The 21,458-nt window shown below is 41.7% G+C and overlaps 1 protein-coding gene across 3 annotated transcripts in view; it reads right to left on the bottom strand.

Moving 5' to 3' along the window:
- Positions 1-4,272: 4,272 nt before the first annotated feature.
- The window catches only part of Cops4 (COP9 signalosome subunit 4), a 28,677-nt gene continuing 11,491 nt past the window's right edge, over positions 4,273-21,458 (bottom strand). For 2 of the 3 annotated variants that reach the window (XM_031336968.1, XM_031336967.1), the window contains 7 exons: positions 20,977-21,080; positions 19,098-19,251; positions 18,790-18,940; positions 14,730-14,900; positions 11,234-11,349; positions 8,088-8,172; positions 4,273-4,805 (listed from right to left, as the gene is read on the bottom strand). In XM_031336968.1, the coding sequence (XP_031192828.1) occupies positions 4,672-4,805; positions 8,088-8,172; positions 11,234-11,349; positions 14,730-14,900; positions 18,790-18,940; positions 19,098-19,251; positions 20,977-21,080 (915 nt within the window). In that variant the 3' untranslated portion in view covers positions 4,273-4,671. The remainder of the gene's footprint in view (positions 4,806-8,087; positions 8,173-11,233; positions 11,350-14,729; positions 14,901-18,789; positions 18,941-19,097; positions 19,252-20,976; positions 21,081-21,458) is intronic. The other variant, XM_031336969.1, reaches the window with a different exon arrangement.

Here is a 21,458-nt window from a genome sequence, read left to right as displayed (position 1 = left end):
AAAACAGAACCACACTGGCATACTTCAGAGATAACTAATTCTGGTAACTCATTTGCTATGTAAACCTCCCAGCCTTCCAAGTGACCAGATTTGCATTCCCCTGCTCCTATTTAAGTTGCTCACAGTATAATCTGGAGTTGGGACACAAAAGAGATTTAAGAATGACAGTGTATGTAAATTGTATAAGCCTAACGTACATAAAAGTCAAGTCTCCTACTCAAGGCCAGCTCTGTATGCTAGCCAAAGTCAGCCTGGGCTCTAGCCAGGAGCTTTCTCCTTGCTCTCCTGAGATCAAGGAGTGACTGCTAACTAGAAAGGCATGTCATTTCTGGAACAGTAGTCATAAAGTTTTCATTGTCAAAGTCAACGACTTGGTTTTGGTTAAAGGTTAATGGATAAATGTGTAAGACAATTTAAAAACCCTTTTTATCCTATCTATCCTGAATTGTATTTGAGAATCTCCAATAGTTACTCAATGCTTTTGAGCCCTCTTCATTTGTTAGGGACAGGGAGGAAGGTAAAACCTCCTACTTACGAGATTTATTGTTAAACTTCAGTGAGATAAAGTCTAGGCACCTGCACATCATAGAGAGCACGGGTAAATACTCTGGCCCTGCCTTTCCAGCTCGTGAAGCAGGGTGCCTAGCGGTGCTCCACTCTCCTCCTTTACACTGAATGTTATCCATTCACAGCATTTGCTGCCTTCAAAATCTCACATTTCCTAAAACATACACACATACATACATATACACATGCATACATATGCACATGCATACATACATATACATACATACACACACACATATATATAACATAGACATACATACATGCAGGTAAAACATTCATACACAAAAAAGTAAGTCTTCTTTAAAAAGATACAGGAAGCTGGGCAATGGTGGCACACACCTTTAATCCCAGCACTTGGGAGGCAGAGACAGGTGGATTTCTGAGTTCGAGGCCAGCCTGGTTTACAGAGTGAGTTCCAGGACAGCCAAGGCTACACAGAGAAACCCTGTCTCGAAAAACAAAAAAACGAAAAAACAAAACAAAAAAAAAAAGTTGCCTTGGTCACGGTGTCTCTTCACAGCAATGGAACCCTAAGACTATATTTATTTATTTATTTATTTATTTATTTATTTATTTATTTATGCTGGTGCTTCAATATAGGGTTTCTCTATGTAGCAACCCCAGGTGTCCTGGAAATCACTCTGTAGACCAGGCTGACTTCAAACTCACAGAGATCCTGTCTCCCGAGTACACACACACACCTGGCTCATGGTGGGTGCTCTCATGTGTTTATTTCTTGCAGTTCAATCCTAAGTTTCAACCTTCTGTTTATCTATCTATCTATTCTTTGTCTATAGCCCTTAGCATGTTAGTCACGATTGTTTTCAATTCCTGGTCTGACAATTACCCCCTCATATATTAGTCTTGTTCTAATGCCTGACATCTCTCTTACAATGGCTATCTTATCTTTTGGGGTGTCTTAATTAGGGTTTTACTGATGTGAACAGACATCATGACCAAGGCAAGTCTTATAAAGGACATTTAATTGGGGCTGGCTTACAGGTTCAGAGGTTCAGTCCATTATCATTAAGGTAGGAGCATGGCAGCATCCAGGCAGGCATGGTGCAGGAGGAACTGAGAGTTCTACATCTTCATCTGAAGGCTGCTAGGAGAATACTGACTTCTAGGCATCTAGGATGAGGGTCTTAAAGCCCACACCCATAGTGACACACCTACTCCAACAGGGCCACACCTTCTAATCATGGCACACCCTGGGCTGAGCATATGTGAACCATCACATGGGGTGTTTGGGATATTTTTGTTGGAAGTCAGCATGATGCAGCAGGCTCTTGCTCCTTGTTTTTGGTAGGAGGTTTCATGGTTACCTGAAGAGGAGCTAGGCTGGTTGCTCCCTGGAGCTGAAAGGGAAAGGGCTGCACTTTCCTCCTAGTTGCTCTCAAAGGGAATCCCTCAGAGTCCCTTCTTTGGATCTGTCTTGCACTCTCAGTCACAATTTAGTGGATTCCTGATGTTGTGGTAATATTTGGGAAGCACTCTATAATGATGTTTGTTTGTTTTTAACTGTGTGTGCTGTATATGTGAATAGGGCCATACATGTGCCATTCATTGTGTATGTGTGGAAGTCAGAAGACAAGCTTTAAAACTTTTTTCAAGGTGTTTATCTTTTGTTTTATGTGGTTATCTTTTGTTTTATGTGGACATGTGTTTTGCCTGCCACTGGTGCCTTCAAAGGCCAGAAGAGGGGGATGGATTCCCTGAAACTGGAATATCAAATGGCTATGAACTACCTACCAGGCAGGTGCTTGGAATTGAACCAGAGACCTCTGGAAGAGCAGCCAGTGCTCTAACTGCTGGGCCACCTCTCCAGCCCTGGGAGACAATGTTTTTGAGTTGTTCTTTGGCTTCTACCCTGTTTTGCAGCAGGGTCTGTCTCCCTTGGTTTGCCACACTACACACTGCAGGCCAGCTGGCTTGAGATTCAGGCCAGATCTTCTGTGTCTCACTACATATCTCATCACAGTGGTGTTTGGGCTAGAGACACATGCCATCATCTTCCATGTGGATCCTAGGGGTTGAACTCAGGCCAGCATGCTTGCAGGGCAGCAGCCTTTACCAGCTAAGCCATCTTGCTGGACCCATGTGTCTGCTTCTTATTTAGCCCGAATCCCTGGGCTTTGAACTTCAGAAGTGTCTATTGCTCCTAGGCTTGCAGAAAACTGATTTAAAGAAGGCTAGAATTGTATACCCATTCTCTAGGTCAGATAAAGCCCAGGCAAAGTAATTTCCCTTAAAAGTCAAGACTGTCTTGTGGAAAATAATTTGGGTATTATTTCAAAGTAAGCTACTGTCCTCCAGTATATTTCCAAAAAAGGGGGTGTACTTTGTTGGAGGATATCTGATCACAGTGTAAACCCTAAAACTGTATTGTTTACTGAAAAAACCTGTTTCTAGTTGAGGTGTGGCTCAGCCCTTAGTACCTTTAATTCCTCTAGCTGGAACAAAGACATACTCTTAGTACACACCTTTAATTCCAAACAAAGGTAAAGTTAGTTTGTAGAAGGAAGTATCCATGTTTCAAAGTAATGTGTAAATTGAGTGGCAAAGTGATGAATCAAGAGAAACTTTGACAGAACAGGATATGCCCAACTTTCTTGGTCTGCAGGAAGGTCAGTTTTGTTGTACTTGCTAAGCAGGTACTGACTTCAGCAGCATCACCTCCTCCTAGCTAATGAACTACAATCCTGCATCCTGCTCACTGGTCCAGGGTGGAGGCAGTTCATCTTGTCACTTCATCTTTCTGAGGGATCTAAGACAAGACATTGACTTTCAACCTGCCTAAAGTTTTAAGTAGGTGGGTCCCTTTAAAGCTCTTTAATTGCTGGGCCTAAAAGGAAGTTCTTTTCTCTCTTTTTTTTAAAAGATTTATTTATTTATTTAACGTATGTGAGTACACTGTAGCTGTATTCAAACACGCCAGAAGAGGGCATCAGATCTCATTACAGATGGTTGTGAGCCATCATGTGGTTGCTGGGATTTGAACTCAGGACCTTCGGAAGAGCAGTCAGTGCTCTTAACCATTGAGCCATCTCTCCAGCCCCAAGGAAGTTCTTTTCTGTATATTCTCTACTAACCACATTTGAAATCACCATCTGAGGGGGCTGGAGAGATGGCTCAGTGGTTAAGAGCACTGACTGCTCTTCCGAAGGTCCTGAGTTCAAATCCCAGCAACCACATGATGGCTCACAACCATCTGTAATGAGATCTGACACCCTCTTCTGGTGCGTCTGAAGACAACTACAGTGAATTACGTAAGTGGGGCTGGAGTGAGCAGGCCCATCCTGAGTTCAATTCCCAGTAGCCACATGATGGCTCATGGCCATCTGTACAGTTATAGTGTACTCATACACATAAAATAAATAAAAAAATCTTTTAAAAAAAGAACCTTTAGGGGCTATATCTATTCAAACCACTACAGATAGTTTCTTAAACATCCAAGTTTAAAAAAAAAAAAAAAAGAGAGATCACCATCTGAGAAGCCTTCCTTGTTGGCTTCCTGCTAAACAATGAGTGATGAGCTCCCCTTGGCGTGCAGCCCTAAGCGTATCACCTCACGCCCTTAGCTTGTGGCTCAGAACACCTGGAGGCAAGCACCCAAACTTATTCTTGAATTTGTAGCACAAGATATAGAAATGAACTTTTCTAAATTCAAAGGAAAGGAATAAAGCACTTCACAAACTAAAAACCAAGCTGTACCTTTATTTGGCTCAGCGCTCCATTTATTAGAGTAACCACATTTGGAGAGGCACAAAGCACTTAAGCTTTACATGACTACAAAGTGATCCCAAACTTCAGATCTTTCACTTCCACTTAAAGAGCAAGTTTTCAAAATGTCTGAGTTAGTTCAGGACACAGACCCAGATTACACGGGAGCTACTATGTTTAAATGCTGTACTTCTTGCTCTAGCATCTTCTTCAAGTGGGATCCAGCAAAAAGGACTGAAATGTCTAAGGTCACGATGCAAATGCTTTGAGGGGCAGTGAATCCATCCGCACAAAGGGGCAACGATGCAGTGCGCACGGAGCTCTGAGGACTCACTGCGCCATCTGCGCTTCCATGGACGCAGCACGCACGGAGCTGAGGACTCACTGCGCCATCTGTGCTTCCATAGCTTGTGCTGTCCACTCTGGGGCTGTCTGACTAATTTTCTCCAAAAGGTTATTTACTTGGAAACAAAGTGATTGGATCTGCTTGTCCCATGTTGGCAGGGCTTCACGTGCTAAGGAAGGGATAAAATAATAGGAAAAATAGGAATTATTCACAAATCAAAGCTACAAGATAAATTACAACAGTGTTAATTTTTTTTTTTTTGCTTTTTCAAGACAGGGTTTCTCTGTGTAGCCTTGGCTGTTCTGGAACTCACTCTGTAGACCAGGCTGGCCTCGAACTCAGAAATCCGCCTGCCTCTAACAGTGCTAATTTTTAAAAGACGTTTATTCTGGAACTCTTGGCTAAAAATGTTAATTAAGCAATCATTACGAACTCAGATCAGGCCAAGCATGTTTTTTATCTCTGCACTCAAAAGACAGAAGTAGGCAGTTTCTCTGTGAGTTTGCAGCTAGCCTGGTCTACAAAGTGAGCTACACAATGGCACTATCTCAAAAAAAGAACACAAACCACTAACAGCAAATATAAAATCAAACCCAATAAAAATGTTATTATTAATGCCCTTGAAAACAAAATCAGCTACTGAAGCCCTAACAAGGCAAGATGACCACAAAGCAGCCTCAACTCAAGGGCCAGGCCTCAGGGCTTGCTGGGGCAATGCTGCCATCTACTGGGAGAGCACTGGATTATACATGAGAATGTCTACCTCACCAAAAAATAATACAACAGAAAAGAAAACGTCAAATCTACTTGAAACACTAGCTTGAGTCTACCTTTTTTTTTTTTTTTTTTTTTTTGAGGCCAAGGTTTCTCTGTATAGCCTGTCCTGTAACTCACTGTGTAGACCAGGCTGGCCTCAAACTCATGGAGATCTGCTGTCTCTGCCTCCCGAGGGCTCAGATTAAAGCACCACCACTGCCTAACTTCATTTATTTTAAGAAGACTCAAAAAAACAAACAAAAAAAAAGCCCAAACAAACAAACAAAAAAAACCCACCCACATTTATTGTGTATGACTGTTTCACCTGTGTGTGTGTGTGTGTGTGTGTGTGTGTGTGTGTGTACGTACGTACACACCAGGACCTTGCCTGGTGCCTACAGAGGCCAGAGAACTGGGTAACCAAGTTACAGATGGTGCTGAGAACTCAACCTGACTCCCCTGCGAGAATCTGGAGCCATCCTGTTTCCCCTTTAATCTAATGTGTTTCTCCTCCCTCTGCCCTGTTTCCCCTTTGATCTAATGTGTTTCTCCTCCCTCTGCCCTGTTTTCATTTTTTAAAGACTCTGGCTATACTGGAGAAAGTAGGTTAGAAAGCAAGTGTAGACGAGAGGAAAATTCACAGGCTGTGACAGCAGCATTCTAGGCAAGTCACAGAGAATACAAAGGAACAGAAGGGGCAGCGAGGCAGCTCAGAAGGTAAAGCCCTGGCCTGTGAGCATGACCTGAATCCTGCCCTAGGACTCAGACAGAGGACTGACTGCTGCAAAGAGTTCTCTGGCATCCACACATGCTTACCCACACTCACACATACATAAACATTTGAATTTTTAAAAATAAGAAAAGTACACGGATTCCTAGGAATACTAGGAGTTGTAACTTATAGGACATGGAAGATGAAGGAGTTAAGAAGAAATTAAGGAAAAAAGTGAAGATGTAGCTTTTAAATGGCTAACTAGCAGATTTTGGGCCCGTGTTTATCCTAAATCCCTATTAAGCAATCTGCTATAGACACCTTAGGTGTGAACTAAAGCTACAGGTTTGAGAACGAGGGACTGGGACAAGCAAAACCAGCCATTTCCACACATGCTAACTGAATCAAGGGTTAGAGATCACCCATGGAGACTCAATGCCGGTGGCAGGAAAGGCCTGGGATTAAGCTGTAAGTAACTGATATTAAATCTAAGGGCATTAGAGTCCGTAAAGATGACATGAAGAACAGCTGGCACGCAGGAAAGAAGGCAGGGGCAGGAGAGGGCAGCAGACTTGACAGCATCAGGATGGCCACGGTATGGTGCCTTGCACACAAGGTCAAGTGACCAGCAATATTCGCTTTATTAAAACCAAGATAAAGCCTAAAGCAGGCTTGCCAGCACACCCATGAGCTCTGCACTCAGGAATCAGAGATGGGAGAAGCTCCCCAAATCAGGGGCCAGCCTGGGCTAGTGGGTGGCAGAGACTCTACTTTAGAAGAAAAGAAAAGACCTATGTGTGCTTCAGACCAACAGAAAGAAGTCAGCAGGATTTTAAAAAGCTAAAGCAAACAAACTTGGGGCTCCTAACACAGTTCCTTTTGGCAAGCGTGTGAAGAGCAAGGCTAGGGAAGGGACCCTTGGAGCAAAGAAAGGGCGGATAGAAGATAAGACATTGCCACCTACACTTCACATTTAGGGTTTCACAAATATGATCAATACAGTTTTAAAAAACCTTTGAAATGGGAAACGGTTTTCTCTTTAGAAAAAGAAAAGTTAAAAAAACAAAACAAAACAAAAACCCTCAAATCTGAAGGGAATACTACTACGTAGGAAACAGAATGGTGTAGAGAAACGAAGCATGAATCCAGGGAGTGACGAGGACCTGTGATCTTGAACTCACAGTGTTGTCTGGTTCCTGACTGCCCACCAGCACACTGACTAGCCTAAGTGAAACTGGACAGAGGAGGAGGGTCTGGATGCACAGCTGGTGCATAAGGTCAGAAGGTTCTGATAGTGTCTGTCTCACAGACAACTGAGGAAAGATGAGAGGGGAACCAGTCTTCGCAGGGAAGAACACAGCAATTGTTTATCCAACTCCAAAAGGTCAGCCCTGAAAACACAGATAAGTAACCTTACACAGACTGAGGAGATTGTATTTAGAAATATATGTGTACATATCCATATATGCATATCACAACAGTCAATGAAAAAGGAGGCTGTGAACTTGTTCTAGGGACTCAGGGAGAACAGAACTGAGCAGGGATCACTGGATACCACCTAAGCAGAAGAGGAGGGAAAGAGAACAAACAGTGGCTCTTGTGATAAGAGAGGAGTGGAACAGAAAGCAGGAGTAATGGCAATGGACCAGTGAGCTCAGCACACGCCCAGGGTCTGAGCAGCATCTTCACAGTGATCAGTGCTCCACCGCAGATGTGAATGGGGAACAAGAGCTGCAGGTCTCAGGCAGTGGGAGGTCACTTACCTGCACATCTAATTAGCCGTGAGTTTACAGTTTCCTTAGCTTAGAAATGTTGAAAAAAATATTCATAAATATAGCCTTTTAAAGTTATTTTAAATAATTTCCTCTGGACATATGCTCATTAAGTAATATAATTCTGGGTCTAAAGCAATAATTCAACATATTTAAATCATGTAACAGTTCACTGCCATTTCACTTGATGAGAATGCATAAAAGCTCTTACTTTCAAAATGTACTATTCCATCGATCTGGTCAATAAACCCATTCATGCGTCCTTCCGTTATCATCTGAGATGCTATCTTTTCTGCCTATTAAAAATAAAAGCAAAACAATCTCAGGAACTGAGAAATCACATTTAGCAACCATTCATGTATAACCAAGTGAAAGCCTTTGGCTTAGCCCCTGCTGCTACTATGCTTGCCTGTTGCTTGTTGAGGAACATGTCTTGTATTTTTCTCTCCCAAGTGCTAAGAACACAGATATGCCAGACTGGCTAGACAAGAATCTAGCACCCCCCCAACCAATTTCTCCTCTGCCTAAAATTTTATTTTATTTCACTTTATTTTTGGATGAAGACTCTCATGTATCCCTGGCTGACCTAAAGTTCCCTATGTAGCTGAGGATGATCTTGAACTTCTGATCCTCCTGTCTCTGCTACCCACGTGCCAGTATCACAGCAGTGTAGCATTAGTGCAGTTTATGTGGCCCTGGGAATTTACTCCAGAGCCTTGAGTATGGCTAAGCAGACACTCGCCAACTGAGCTACAAAACGAGCCTCAAAAGTTCACTAGGACCCAAATCTTGAAAGACGGAAAGAAGGAAAGAGAGAGAGAGAGAGAGAGAGAGGGAAAGAAAGAAAGCAAGCAGAGAAGGAAGGAGAGAGAGAGAGAAAGAAAGAGAAAGAAGGGGGGAAACGGGAGGGGAGGAGAAGGGAGAGGAGAGGAGAGGGGAAAAGAGGGGAGGAGAGGGGAGGGGAGGGGAGGGGAGGAGAGGGGAGGAGAGGAGAGGAGAGGAGAGGAGAGGAGAGGAGAGGAGAGGAGAAGAAGCAAGAAAGCGGGGGCTGGAGAGATGGGTCAGCAGTTAAGAGCACAGACTGCTCTTCCAGAAGTCCTGAGTGGCTCACAACCATCTGTAATGGGATCTGATGCCCTCTTCTGGTATGACTGAAGAGAGCAATGGTGTACTCATATACACAAAATCTTGGAAAAAAAAGAGTAAGAAAGAAAGAAAGAAAGAAAGAAGGAAGGAAGGAAGGAAGGAAAAACTTCAGGCCCACAGCTCTGTTCCTATCATTGCCCACTGCTTCCCTGCAATGTGCCTCAATGAGCTTAGTGGTTAATAGCACTGGGGTCTGAGTCTCACACAGCAGCTCACCACTGTCCATAACTCTAGTCCCAGGGATCCAACACCCTCTGCTGGCTTCTATAGGCACCAGGCACACATGTGATGTATGGACACACAGGCAAGCAAAGCACACCCAATACATGGGGTTAGAACCAGTTCAGTGGTCAAGCGTGTGCACTTCTCCTGCAGAGGTTCTGAGTTCAGTTCCCAGCGTCCACACTTGATGGCTCACAACTGACTAATTCTAGCCCTAGGAGACCAGAAGTACTTCCTCTTCTGGCTTCCTTGGGCACACATAAACACACAGAGATATACATTCACAAGGACATACCCACATACATATAAATAAAAATAATAAAGCTTTTAAAAATCCATACACATAAAGAAATAATCAAAAATCTTTAAATAAAATAATAAATTGCCTTAAGATTCTTGGGGAAAACAAAAAGTTGTTTCTCTTTTTGCTCTTTCTTTTGATGGAGGCCAGGAGAGGGCAATGGATCACCTGGAACTGGAGTTACAGATGCTCGTGAGCCGCTGTTTGGGTGCCAGGAATCAAACCCAGGTCCTCACTGAAAAAAGTCAATACTTTTTTTTTTAAAGATTTATTAATTTCATGTATGTGGGTACACTGTTGCTGTCCTCAGACACTCCAGAATGTGGCATAGGATGTCCATTACAGATGGTTGTGAGCCACCATGTGGTTGCTGGGAATTGAACTTAGGACCTTTGGAAGAGCAGTCAGTGCTCTTAACTGCTGAGCCGTCCCTCCAGCCCTTGTACTGACATCTTTAAAATCAATGCTACATCACTCCTACTGACTGATTATATTCCACTACTAACAAAAGTATTTATGTCCCTTAGTCTTCACAAGCAGTTAAGCACCAACCCTAAGAAGAAAGCTTCTTTTGGTTCATTTCTCTTACTCTGCAGCCATCTTCCTTCCCAGTCTTTAAAGTGCTGAGATTATAGGTGTGAGCTACCATGCTTGCTAAGAAAACATCTTTTAAATGGCAACTGTAGTCTCAGTTCCCAAATCAATTCACCCTCTTTACTAAATGTATACATGCAATGAAATTATTCAAAAATCCTAAATTAAGCCTGGTATACACACACCTGTGATCTCAGCAACTGGGAGGTAGAGGCAGGAGGATCCAGAGTCTAAGGTCATCCTTGGCTTCAGCCTCCTACTGAGTGTGAGACCAGTCTAGAGTGCATGAAAGCCTGTCTCAAAAGAAGAACAACAAGGAAAATCCTAAGTTAAAATTTCATAATCAGATAAACTATATGACTTTAATTAAGGTGAAATATTGATTGCTTACTCTCAGTATTATCTGAAATTAAGATGATGTTTCAGACGTGATAACAGTGTAAATGCAATTGGTATTGTGCTGGAATTTGTGTATGGCCAACCAAATCCAAAAAACAAAGTAAGATTCCCTAGAAGGTTAACAACTCCTTAAATTAAACCACACCCAGAAAGTCCCAGCAGGGCATCTTAGGGTCAGAGACGAGCATTTAACCTTTGAGTCCATCTAGGGCAGAGCAACAAGGACAACATGAATCACCATTTAACATTCCAGGAACTTTGTCTTAAATCAGTGTCTTTAAGACACTACACAAAGTCGGTACTTCTATAAGATTTCCATTCTAAGTAACTATCATAAAACACACTTTAAAAAGCTAAAACCACCTGGGCGGTGGTGGCACATGCCTTTAATCCCAGCACTTGGGAGGCAGAGGCAGGCAGATTTCTGAGTTCAAGGCCAGCCTTGTCTACACAGTGAGTTCCAGGACAGCCAGGGCTACACAGAGAAACCCTGTCTCAAAAATACAAAAAAAAAGGCTAAAGCCATTAAATTTCATGGCAACAGTATTTAACCAGTCTCCTCCCACTACCTTGAGGCTTTAAAACATGTAGCTTTTGTTGTGCTGATGAACATTACCAAGTATGTATCTTTCCATTACTTCAGGAGTTTGGGGTTTCAATTTCCCTGATGTAAAGTGTCGAATTAAGAAAAATACCTTAGCTGCAGGGATCTCTAAAAGAGCTCCAAGTTCTTCAAAGGTGATGTTGTTGTATAATTTGCTCGCTGACAACAGATTATGCTCAATAACAGCTCTGTCCAAGATGCTGGAACCTTGAATAAGCATAAAGAAACTCATTACATGTTTGAAACTAGTTTTATACTTTAAAAAGATAAGACCTTTACTTTTATTTCTAGCCATGTAATAATCCGCTTTATACCTCTAATCAACACTTCACTAAAACTTACATTTGATATTATTGTTGTTGTTGTTGTTTCCAGACAGGGTTTCTCTGGGTTGCCCTGGCTATCTTCGAACACACTCTGTAGACCAGAATAGCTTTAAACTGAAATATGCTTGCCTCCACCTTCCAGGTGCTAAGATTAAAGGCAAGCACTAATATATCAGGCTATATTTACAATTATAATTTATATACAGATAAATCAAATACAGTGTTTAGAGAATTGAGTGTGATAGTCAATCACCATGGAAACACACCTCTGAATGTGTCTGTGAGGGTGTTCCCAGACAGGTTTAATTTAAGAGCAAAGGGCTACCCTGGACGTGGGCATGCCATTCCCTGGGCAAAGCCAGGGAGCATCCACATTGTTGTGTGTCCTGCCACCTCACACACCTGCCCTCACGCCCTGCACACCAAGGTGGTCTGTATTCTCACACTGTAAGCCAAATCAACCTGACTCCAGCTGCTTCTGGGAGGGATTATGTCCGGGAGGTAACACACACAATGAGTAGCTGGTGAACAATTGCTAAGGGACGGATGGATTGAGCCCTCTGCACTGGGGCTCTGCTTCTAGCTGACAAATTCACTAACTTTCCTTTTTCTGCTTCAAACACAAACATATTGGCAACAGCAGCGCAACAATCACGCATCGTGCTCTGGCAGCCTCATGGTAATCTTCTAGGGCTCATTTGATTTCTGATTATGTGTATTCCTGGGGTAGGCAAGGCACATGCAGAGCATCATGTTCTGTGTGGCTCAATTACAGGTAGTGTGAGAGGTGGGAGCTGTGGGAAGAGCAGTGCACACTCTTACTGCTCCTTAGCTCATTCTTTTGGTCATCCATAAGCACCTTACTGTGAGGCAAACATGGGGCATATCCCAGAGGTAAGGTCAGCTACTCTTTTCAGGAGTTCAGAAACAGAATCCTCCTGTACACTAGGGAATCTAATCCTTACAAAGTAGTCTCCGACCCACCCTGAACTACTGGCCTCACCCAGTTCTCTTGTGATGACTGTGTTGAGTATCTAACGACAGACCAGTTACTGTGACATGAAGAGAGACCTTCAAGGAAGTATTCTACAAAACCCTTTCTTATAACTGCTCACCACTATAACACACTTAAAAAAAAAAAAGGAAGGAAGGAAGATTAAAAAATGATTTGCCCAAGGATAGGGATACAGACTTGTCCAATAGTAGAATGTTTGCCATTAAAGACCACAAAACCAATCTCAAGCACAAAAGAAAAGAGGAGGAAGGGACAGATGGCGGAAAAGGGAAAGACTGTACACACGCTCACATTAACACACAATGTAAAAACTTTAACACAAAACAGCAGCAATATTAACAGCCCTCAAGTGGAAACAATCATCCTGTCCATGAACTTGCATTCATATACTAGAATGTTATTTGGCAATGAATACTAATCACATGGATGAGCCATGACACTAAGTGAGAGAAGCCAATTTTAACAGGCCATAACAACAGCATTATGATTCCATTAACGTGGAATGTCCAGAACAGGCAACTCTATAGAGTAAGAAATGTACCAGTAGTAATGCTACATGATTGGAGACAGAGTAAAAACCAATGAACATATCTAAATTTAAAAACAAACTAGACACCATGTCTTAAAACTGCTAACTCAGGAGGCTAGGAAGATGGCTCAGTGGTTAAGAGCACTGACTGCTCTTCCAGAGGTCCCGAGTTCAATTCCCAGCAACCACATGGTGGCTCACAACCATATGTAATGGGATCCGATGCCCTCTTCTGGTATGTCTGAAGACAGTGATAGTGTACTCACATACATGAAATGTTTTTTGTTTTGTTTTTAAATGAGATTGTGATCTAAAACAAAAAAAGGACTGCTAGCTCAGGGCTGGTTCAGAGAGGGGAGCAGACAAGCTTCCTCCCCACACAGATCTGAGTCATACTCTCTTCAGAAAACCCAGGGAGCTGATTTTTCTACTTTTTTCCCATGGCTAGAAAGCTCAAAGTCAAATCTGAAGATCAACTATATTAATTCTGGAAACTTTCAACCTAGCTTTTAACTAATTTGTACATCAGAGTTGTTCTCTAAATCATGGCTGCTTAGACTATAGAGAATTAAAAGTTCTAAAGTTAAAACAAAACAGAACAGGAGGATTAGCTTCAATTAAAGCTCATACATACTTGACTCACAGTTGGGTTACAAATTTAATTTTTCTAGAAGTCAAGAAAAATAAGAGAATCAATTTATCAACTCAAAATATGTTTAACTAAGACAAAAACGAATTGCTCACAAGAACCAGAAATAGTCCTACAACCATAAAGAAAATTTTCCTGAGGTGCTTAAGAAAATTCTATGAAAAAGAAAATCTTGGCCTAGAGACACATGTCGGCATGTTCCAAGCACTGGCTGTTCCTGAGTTTGGTTCCCAGCAGCCACACTGGGGGCCTCAGCATTGCTCCTAACACTGGCTCATCTCTTCTGGCCTCCCAGGACACCTCCACGCACCCAGCACATACTCATACTGACACACGCTTATGCACATAAATAAAAATAAAATCCTTAAAGTTAAGACTGAGTAAAATTGTCACCTTTCAGCTAGCCCAGTACACACGAGTACTCACAACTAACTGCTCTTTGGTACAGAGTGACAGTGACCCAGGCAGCCAGCCTAGCTGGCACGCACGCTGACACTGTTCTGTGCATGGTTCACACCTCTGTGTTTAGTATCACGGTCATGTTAACAAGAGACTTTAAAACATCTCAGACAAACGTACATAAAATAGTCACTATTATGAAATAGAAAATATTAAAAAGACATTTTCCTGGCAAAAACATTCCGATTTAAGCAAACATGTCATTTAACCAAAAAATATGAGAGGAACTCTATTCTTATTTGTACCACTTTACCCCAAGGAACCTTGGGCAAGCTACTGAGCTAAATTTTATTCTTAATCAAGAATGAATAATTATGCTCTAATACAATCTGTTATTTAGTTTCATTTATCGATAGCTTAAACTTTTAAAAATCCAGGTGCCATAGGTATATGCTATACTTTTTCAGTTTTCACAAGTTTCAAGCAAGATTTTAAAAAAAGAAGAAAAAAATGCACTATTTCATAAAATGCTTTCCAATAGGGATTATTTCAGATTAAACCACAAACCTATGTGAGTGTTCAATGTTATCGGTCATTAGTCCTCTTTCTATTAATCAGGAACACCTGAGTACTCCCTGCCTGTGCATACACGTCAGGCATGATCATTACCGTCAGCTGTCGTTGCTTTTTGGTGAGGCATCAGCATTGCCGCAAATTCCTGAAGCTGGTTCCCTCGGATGATTCTGTCCAGGTACATTTTCTCTAGGATCCCATACGCAGCAAGCTGCTGGCACCTTTCATCCTTAAAAAGAGTAGCCAGCATCCGAGAGCGCTGCTGTCCTAGGAAACAGAGGGTCAAATGTTCTAAATTATTTCTTCAGTGACAAAAAGAATCACATTCTATGACCCCATTTTTGCTTACTAAAATACAGACAATCCCCATTAATATATATGTCCTATAATCTGTAGTATGTTCTAGAAAGTCACTGTACCACACAGTTAATGCTGAGCTGCTGCTTCTATTGAAGACACAATTAGGTTCTTCTAAGCCCCTCATCAATTCTTTGTCAACGTCAATCAATCTGCAACTTTGTTTCATGTGCTTCTGTTTAGAGCCTTACTTAACATATATGGTTAATTCATTAACTTTGAACTCATAGCTAACATTGCAATTCTGCCAAAATATAGCTTACAGGAAACTATTTGGTCACACAAAAATATCCACATCAGACTGTCTATACTTATGAACACTTAAGTATAGGGCATAGTGGTGCATGCCTGTGATTTAAGCCAGTGAGAGTCACAGGTCGGCCAAGACTACACAGAAAGACTTTGTCCACCCCTAGTTCTCACGAACACCAACACCTAAACACACACACACACACACACACACACACACACACAGAGCACTAGAGCATCTAGCAGTCCATCAGCGGACCATTTTAACAGCAAACTCACCAATAAAGGGCACAAAACTATGGAGAAGGAGCCCCCAAAAGAATGCTTGCTTCTAGGTTAAAAGCTGGGCTATAAAGAGGCAGAGCACTATGAGATCACTCTCACCTGGAGACAGGAATTGGGTAACTCATTTTGCTACTTAGTCTGCACATATCTGGAAATGATGAAAAAACTGAGAGTTTGGGTTAGTTCAAAATAAATTTTAATCACTAGATATGTTCACTAACATAGATACATGAGAGTAACTGAATATTCACAAAATGGACCAGGATAGAGGTCAAAATGGTTGTAAGCCCAGGTGATTTCTATTTTCTTCTTGTATATTTATACTAATACATTATTTAGTTAATAAAAAAGATATATGCTGAGCATGGAATCCACTTCTGTAATTCCAGAACCAGGAAGGCTGAAGCATGAGGTTTACCAATTTGAAGCCAGCCTGAACTACACAGCAAATTGTAGGCCAGCAAAACTGAGCAAAAAGATTGTGTCTCAGAAACAGAAAACAAAATCAAATATTTCTCTGCTAAGAAACACTATTGTCTCAATGTATACATTTTAGAGCCTTTAAACACCTGGTAACTAATACCAAGTGAGTGGAAACAATGCTCTCAGTAGCCACTTTCTTCTGTCACAAAGACACCTACACCTAGTAGCTGTGGGAACATCCAGTGTCTAAATCCTGGTAATGTGTCCTGGCTAGTTTTATGCCAACTCATAGAGCTACAGTCATTTAGGAAGAGGGAACCTCAACTGAGAAAATGTCTGCACTAGACTGACCTGCAAGCAAGCCTGTGGGGAGCATTTTTCTTGATAGTAACTACTGTAGGAAGCTGAGCTCACTGTGGGTGGGGCCACCCCTGGGCTGGTGGGTCTAGATAATGTAAGAAAGCAAGCTGAAGCCAGGTGGTGGTGGTGCACGCCTTTCATCCCATCGCTTGGGAGGCTGAGGCAGATACATTTCTGAGTTCGAGGCCAGCCTGGTCTACAGAGTGAGTTCCAAGACAGCCAAGGGCTATACAGAGAAACCCTGTCTCAAAAAGCCAAAAAAAAAAAAAAAAAAAAAAAAAAAAAAAAAAGAAAAGAAAAGAAAAGAAAAAGAAAAAGAAAAAAAGCGAGCTGAGTAAGCCATGGGAAGCAAATCAGTAAGATGCTAGCCATATAGTCCCTGCACGTGGGAGGCAGAGGCAGGCGGATTTCTGAGTTCGAGGCCAGCCTGGTTTACAGAGTGAGTTCCAGGACAGCCAGGGCTACACAGAGAAATCCTGTCTCGAAAAACAAAAACAAAAAACAAAAAAAGAGCTACTCTTCCAGAGTACCCTGATTACATTCTCAGCACCTACATGGCAGCTAACAAAAGTCTATTTACTCCAATTCCAGGAGATCACATACTCTCTTCTGGCCTCTGTAGGCACCAAGCACACATGTGGTCCACAGACACATGCAGCACAAACACTCAGACTCATTAAACAAACAAACAAACAAACAAAAACTTTTTAAAACATCCTAAGAGTATTCTACTAAAAGAGTAAGAATATTTATAAAATCCATCTTAAGACATCATTTTTAGCATATTTTTCATTTTGTTTTCCAGTACTGGGAACCTAATGTATTCCTAGTGCACAGAAAGGTTATCTTTTTACACTAGACTATAGAGAAATACTGAAACCCTGCTGGGACAATATCCAAGTCATACTGAGAAGATGTGGGCATCAAAAAGAGTAATAATTTGGGAGGCAGAGGCTGGTAGGAGAATCTCTGGGTTCAAGGTTACCATGGTCTACAGCAAGAACATCTTTGTTTGGAGTGGTGTAAAATTACAGCAATGTATACTTTCTATCCAAATATTAAAAGTATGTATCTTTGGACCTAGGCGTTTAACATCTACATAAATTCATGTCTATAAATAACCCCATGCATCCAGGTATGTCCAACCTTCTGAGACTGAAATAATCTTAACAATTACATACAATGTTCACAATGGAGAACCATGTAATTGAGTTAAAAAAAAAAACAAAACAAACAAACAAAAAATCCCTTCTTATTTTAGGAGTATTTGTAGTTTTACATTGGACATCAGTTATGCATGGTGGCTGCATACAGTTGATGGGCCACAGGTTGGATATGCCTGGATGATAAAGTAAAACAACAGAAAATCAAAGCGAACCTGTATAATACTTAGTTAAAAGAAATGTAAGCAGTGGTCCAAGCCTTATTCCCAGCACTCTGGAGGCAGAAGCAGAAGGAGCTTTGTGAACTGGAGGCCAGCCTGATTGATATATGGAGTTCCAGGACAGCCAAGACGAAATAAAAAGACCCTGTGTCCAAAAATTAATAAAAAGTGGGGAGGGGTTAGGTGTGAGTACTAAACATGTCATGAGCTCTCAGCTGACTACAGACCTTGGAGGACTTCAGAATGATTGAGAAAGGCCATGGTTTATGATTAACAATACTTCACAAAGGTCTTTTCTATTTAAAAGCTGTGTGTTTTCTATGCTAGAATTTAGTAAAAACTTTATATATACTGAGGAAAAGAATGAATGCTAGTCTGAAACTGAAGCTTAAAGGTTTTAAAAAAACTCTGAAAGCAGAATACTTTAGATCTTTTTAAAGATGGTAGAACACTTATTTCTTTTGTGTAGTGAGAGAATCACCCATGCTGTGATACACCTGTGAAGGTGAGGCACAACTTTCAGGAATCACTTTTCTCCTTCCAGCACGTGGGTCCTGGGGGTCAAATGGGCTCATCAGGCTTGGCAACAAGCACCTCTACAGGATGAGGTACTTTACTGACCCAATCTGGAGATTTTAATCATTGTTTCCTCCTCGGTAGTTCTCATTTAAGAACCATTTTCTTTCTGTGAAAATTTAAAAATAAACTTACCTCTTTCAACTATTCTTTTTTTTTTTCTTTTTTCTTTTGGTTTTTCGAGACAGGGTTTCTCTGTGTAGCCTCAGCTGTCCTAGAACTCACTCTGTAGACCAAGGCTGGCCTCGAACTCAGAAATCCATCTGCCTCTGCCTCCCAAGTGCTGGGATTAAAGGCGTGCGCCACCACCGCCCGGCTTAACTATTCTTAATGTGTGGGTAACAAGCTGATACATTCACTTACGTCTTTAGAATAAATCATTTTATTCCTGGTTTTTGTTTAAATTTACTTTAATTGTACTGAGACACCCCTAGAAGAGTTCCTTGCTAAGTATCCCAGTTGTTGCCACCTAACATTATGAGCGGACATCGAGTTTCACTGAAGCCTAAGTCACATGCTTACCTGCTGATGCTAAGATGGTACAGTGTAGTGCATGCTTTAAGGCCTCTAGTCTTTCACTTTCGTGGACTATTGTCTTGTAAGAGAGCTCATTGTACCTTTGGGCAGCTTCAATGAATTTCCTTCTATAATCAAGGACACGTGCATAGCAAACCTACCAAGGGAAAATGCTCCAATTAGGGAAAACTGGAGGGTCAAAGAAAAGAGGCAAAGAGAGTTTCTGAAACATATTAACATTCATCACATGTTGCAACATCTTGGTATATAACTCATGTATATAAAAAAAAATTCCAAATTAGCTCACTTGTTACCTTATAGTGTATCTGTAACTGTTCATTTGTGGATTCATTTTGAAGTAAGGATGCTCGGTTTATATAAGCCTCAGCCTGGACAGGATCGTCATCCTCCAGGTATAGCCTTGCAATCTTCAGGTAAGTCTCCAGCTTATAATCTACGTTGTACTGTCTAGGACAAATAAACAAACAAATGAAACAGACACAAGTTCCAAGTTTCAGGCTTATCAGACAGTATAGTAGAACTGCATCCAGGCTCAGCCTCCCTGGAGACCAATCTGGCAACTAACTCTCCCATTATACTTTGAATTTTTTAAATGTATATTTTATTTATTTATTTATTTATTTATTTGGATTTTCAAGACAGGGTTTTTCTGTGCAGCCCTGGCTGTCCTCGAACTCAGAGATCCACTTACCTCTGCCTCCCAAGTGCTGGGACTAAAGGCAACCACCACTATACCCAGCATCAATTATCAAAATGTTTGCTTTCCAATGGGTTATAAAATAAACATCTAACTTTCGCTGTGGTTTCTATCCTACACTAATTATTGTCTCTCTCTGGTTCTTTTTTGGTTTTGGTGCTATGAAAACTCTAACAAGCTGTCTCCATTCACTCTTTCCAGTCAGCTTCAGATCTCACCAGCTCACCACGAAAGCTCCTGTCAGATCACTCTGCCTCCAAACCTCATGAATGCTAATCAGCCAACTATTACCCACTCCTCAGCACAGGTCTGATCCCTGCTCTTTCCCTCACATGGGTTCTAGGGAGGAGCACACCTTATTCTGGCAATCTTACCTCAATGGACAATCCTTCCCACTTGCTACAATTAACTGCCTTTCCCATTTACGCACTGCCCCAGTACTCCGCACACTCCTCTTCTCCATCTGCATCCTTTCCTCCCCTGGGAAGGGTCAATCCGGTCTAGTAGGCAAGGGCTCCCAAATGTCTCCTTGTAGCCCAAACTGCTCTACTTCCTCCAGACAAAACACGCTGCTCACTACTAGGTCTCTTCACTTATCACATTCCAGAATGTACGCTTCATCCTCCCTCAAAATCTACTCCCCACAAGGCAGGGCAACTCCATGTTTCCAAGTACTCTGGCCAAAACCTCAGGACTCAGCTGTTTTCTGTAGTTCACATGGGAACTCTGCAGACTGAATCTCTGAGAAGGTCCCCCAACTGTGGTGGTACAACCCACGTCTACCGCTGCTGCCAGCACTTGAGTCCCCACCTGGTACTCAGTGGTTCTTTAAAACACATCATCATGCCATGTCACTTCTCTGCTCAAAATCACACTGGCTCACTTTCATTTCACTTTTTCTTGGAGACACGGTCTAAAGTATGTAGCACTGGCTAACCTGTTACTCTCTATGTAGACCAGGTGGGCCTCAAACTCACAGAGATCTGCCCGCCTCTGACTCTTGAGTGGTGGGATCAAAGACATGTACCACCTTGCCTGACACTCACTTTTCTTTGAATTGAAGACCTTACAACGGCTTCAATACTCAAGTGACAATATCCCTAGGACTGATTTCTTTTGTTGTTGTTGGTTTTGTTTGTTTGGTTGGTTGGTTTTTTGAGACAGGGTTTCTCTGTGTAGCTCCGGCTGTCCTGGAACTCACTCTGTAGACCAGGCTGGCCTCGAACTCAGAAATCCACCTGCCTCTGCCTCCCAAGTGCTGGAATTAAAGGCGTGTGCCACCACTGCCTGGCAGACCTTTGTCTTAACACCCTTTCTAAAAGAGCTGTCTGCCCTCAGACAACTCGGTCAGTCTTTGAGAAGCATTTACTACCATCTAATGCACTATATAAATATTTGTATCTCCTGTGTTAGGATTTAAGAAAACACATTAGTGACACTCATCCAAGTCCATCCAAGTCCACTATTTACTATACTTTTGTCCTGTTTCCAGAGGAATCCCCACCAACACTTGGGCTGCATTTCTCCAGTCTTCTTCCTTCTCATAAATAGATGCAAGATGCTGTCTTATGGAAGCAACCTAGAATGACAGACATAGATATTACTCAGTGCTCTCATACAATATATTAAGCTGCAGGTTTACGTACAATCACCCATTTTTTACTTCTATCAAGTTTGTATTCACAGAATATGAAAATAGAAAATTGAAACAACACATTTCTACACTGTACATTTTGGCAACATTTTTTTCAATATTAAATTTTGCTTTTGTGTTGCTACATACTTGATGTTGGAGTTTTCCTAAGTTTTTAATTTTAACAGTCTTACTAGGACTACTGAGATTGCTCAACATACAATGCTACAAAAGCCTACAACCTGAGTTTGCTCAGCAGAACACATACGCAGATGAAAGAACAGAACTAATTCCACAGAGTTGTCCTCTGACCTCCATCTGTAC

This window comes from Mastomys coucha, unplaced genomic scaffold (assembly GCF_008632895.1).
Source record: "Mastomys coucha isolate ucsf_1 unplaced genomic scaffold, UCSF_Mcou_1 pScaffold22, whole genome shotgun sequence".
Lineage (NCBI taxonomy): Eukaryota > Metazoa > Chordata > Mammalia > Rodentia > Muridae > Mastomys > Mastomys coucha.
The sequence above is the reverse complement of the archived record's forward strand: the minus strand, read 5'-3'. Positions and strand labels throughout refer to the sequence as shown.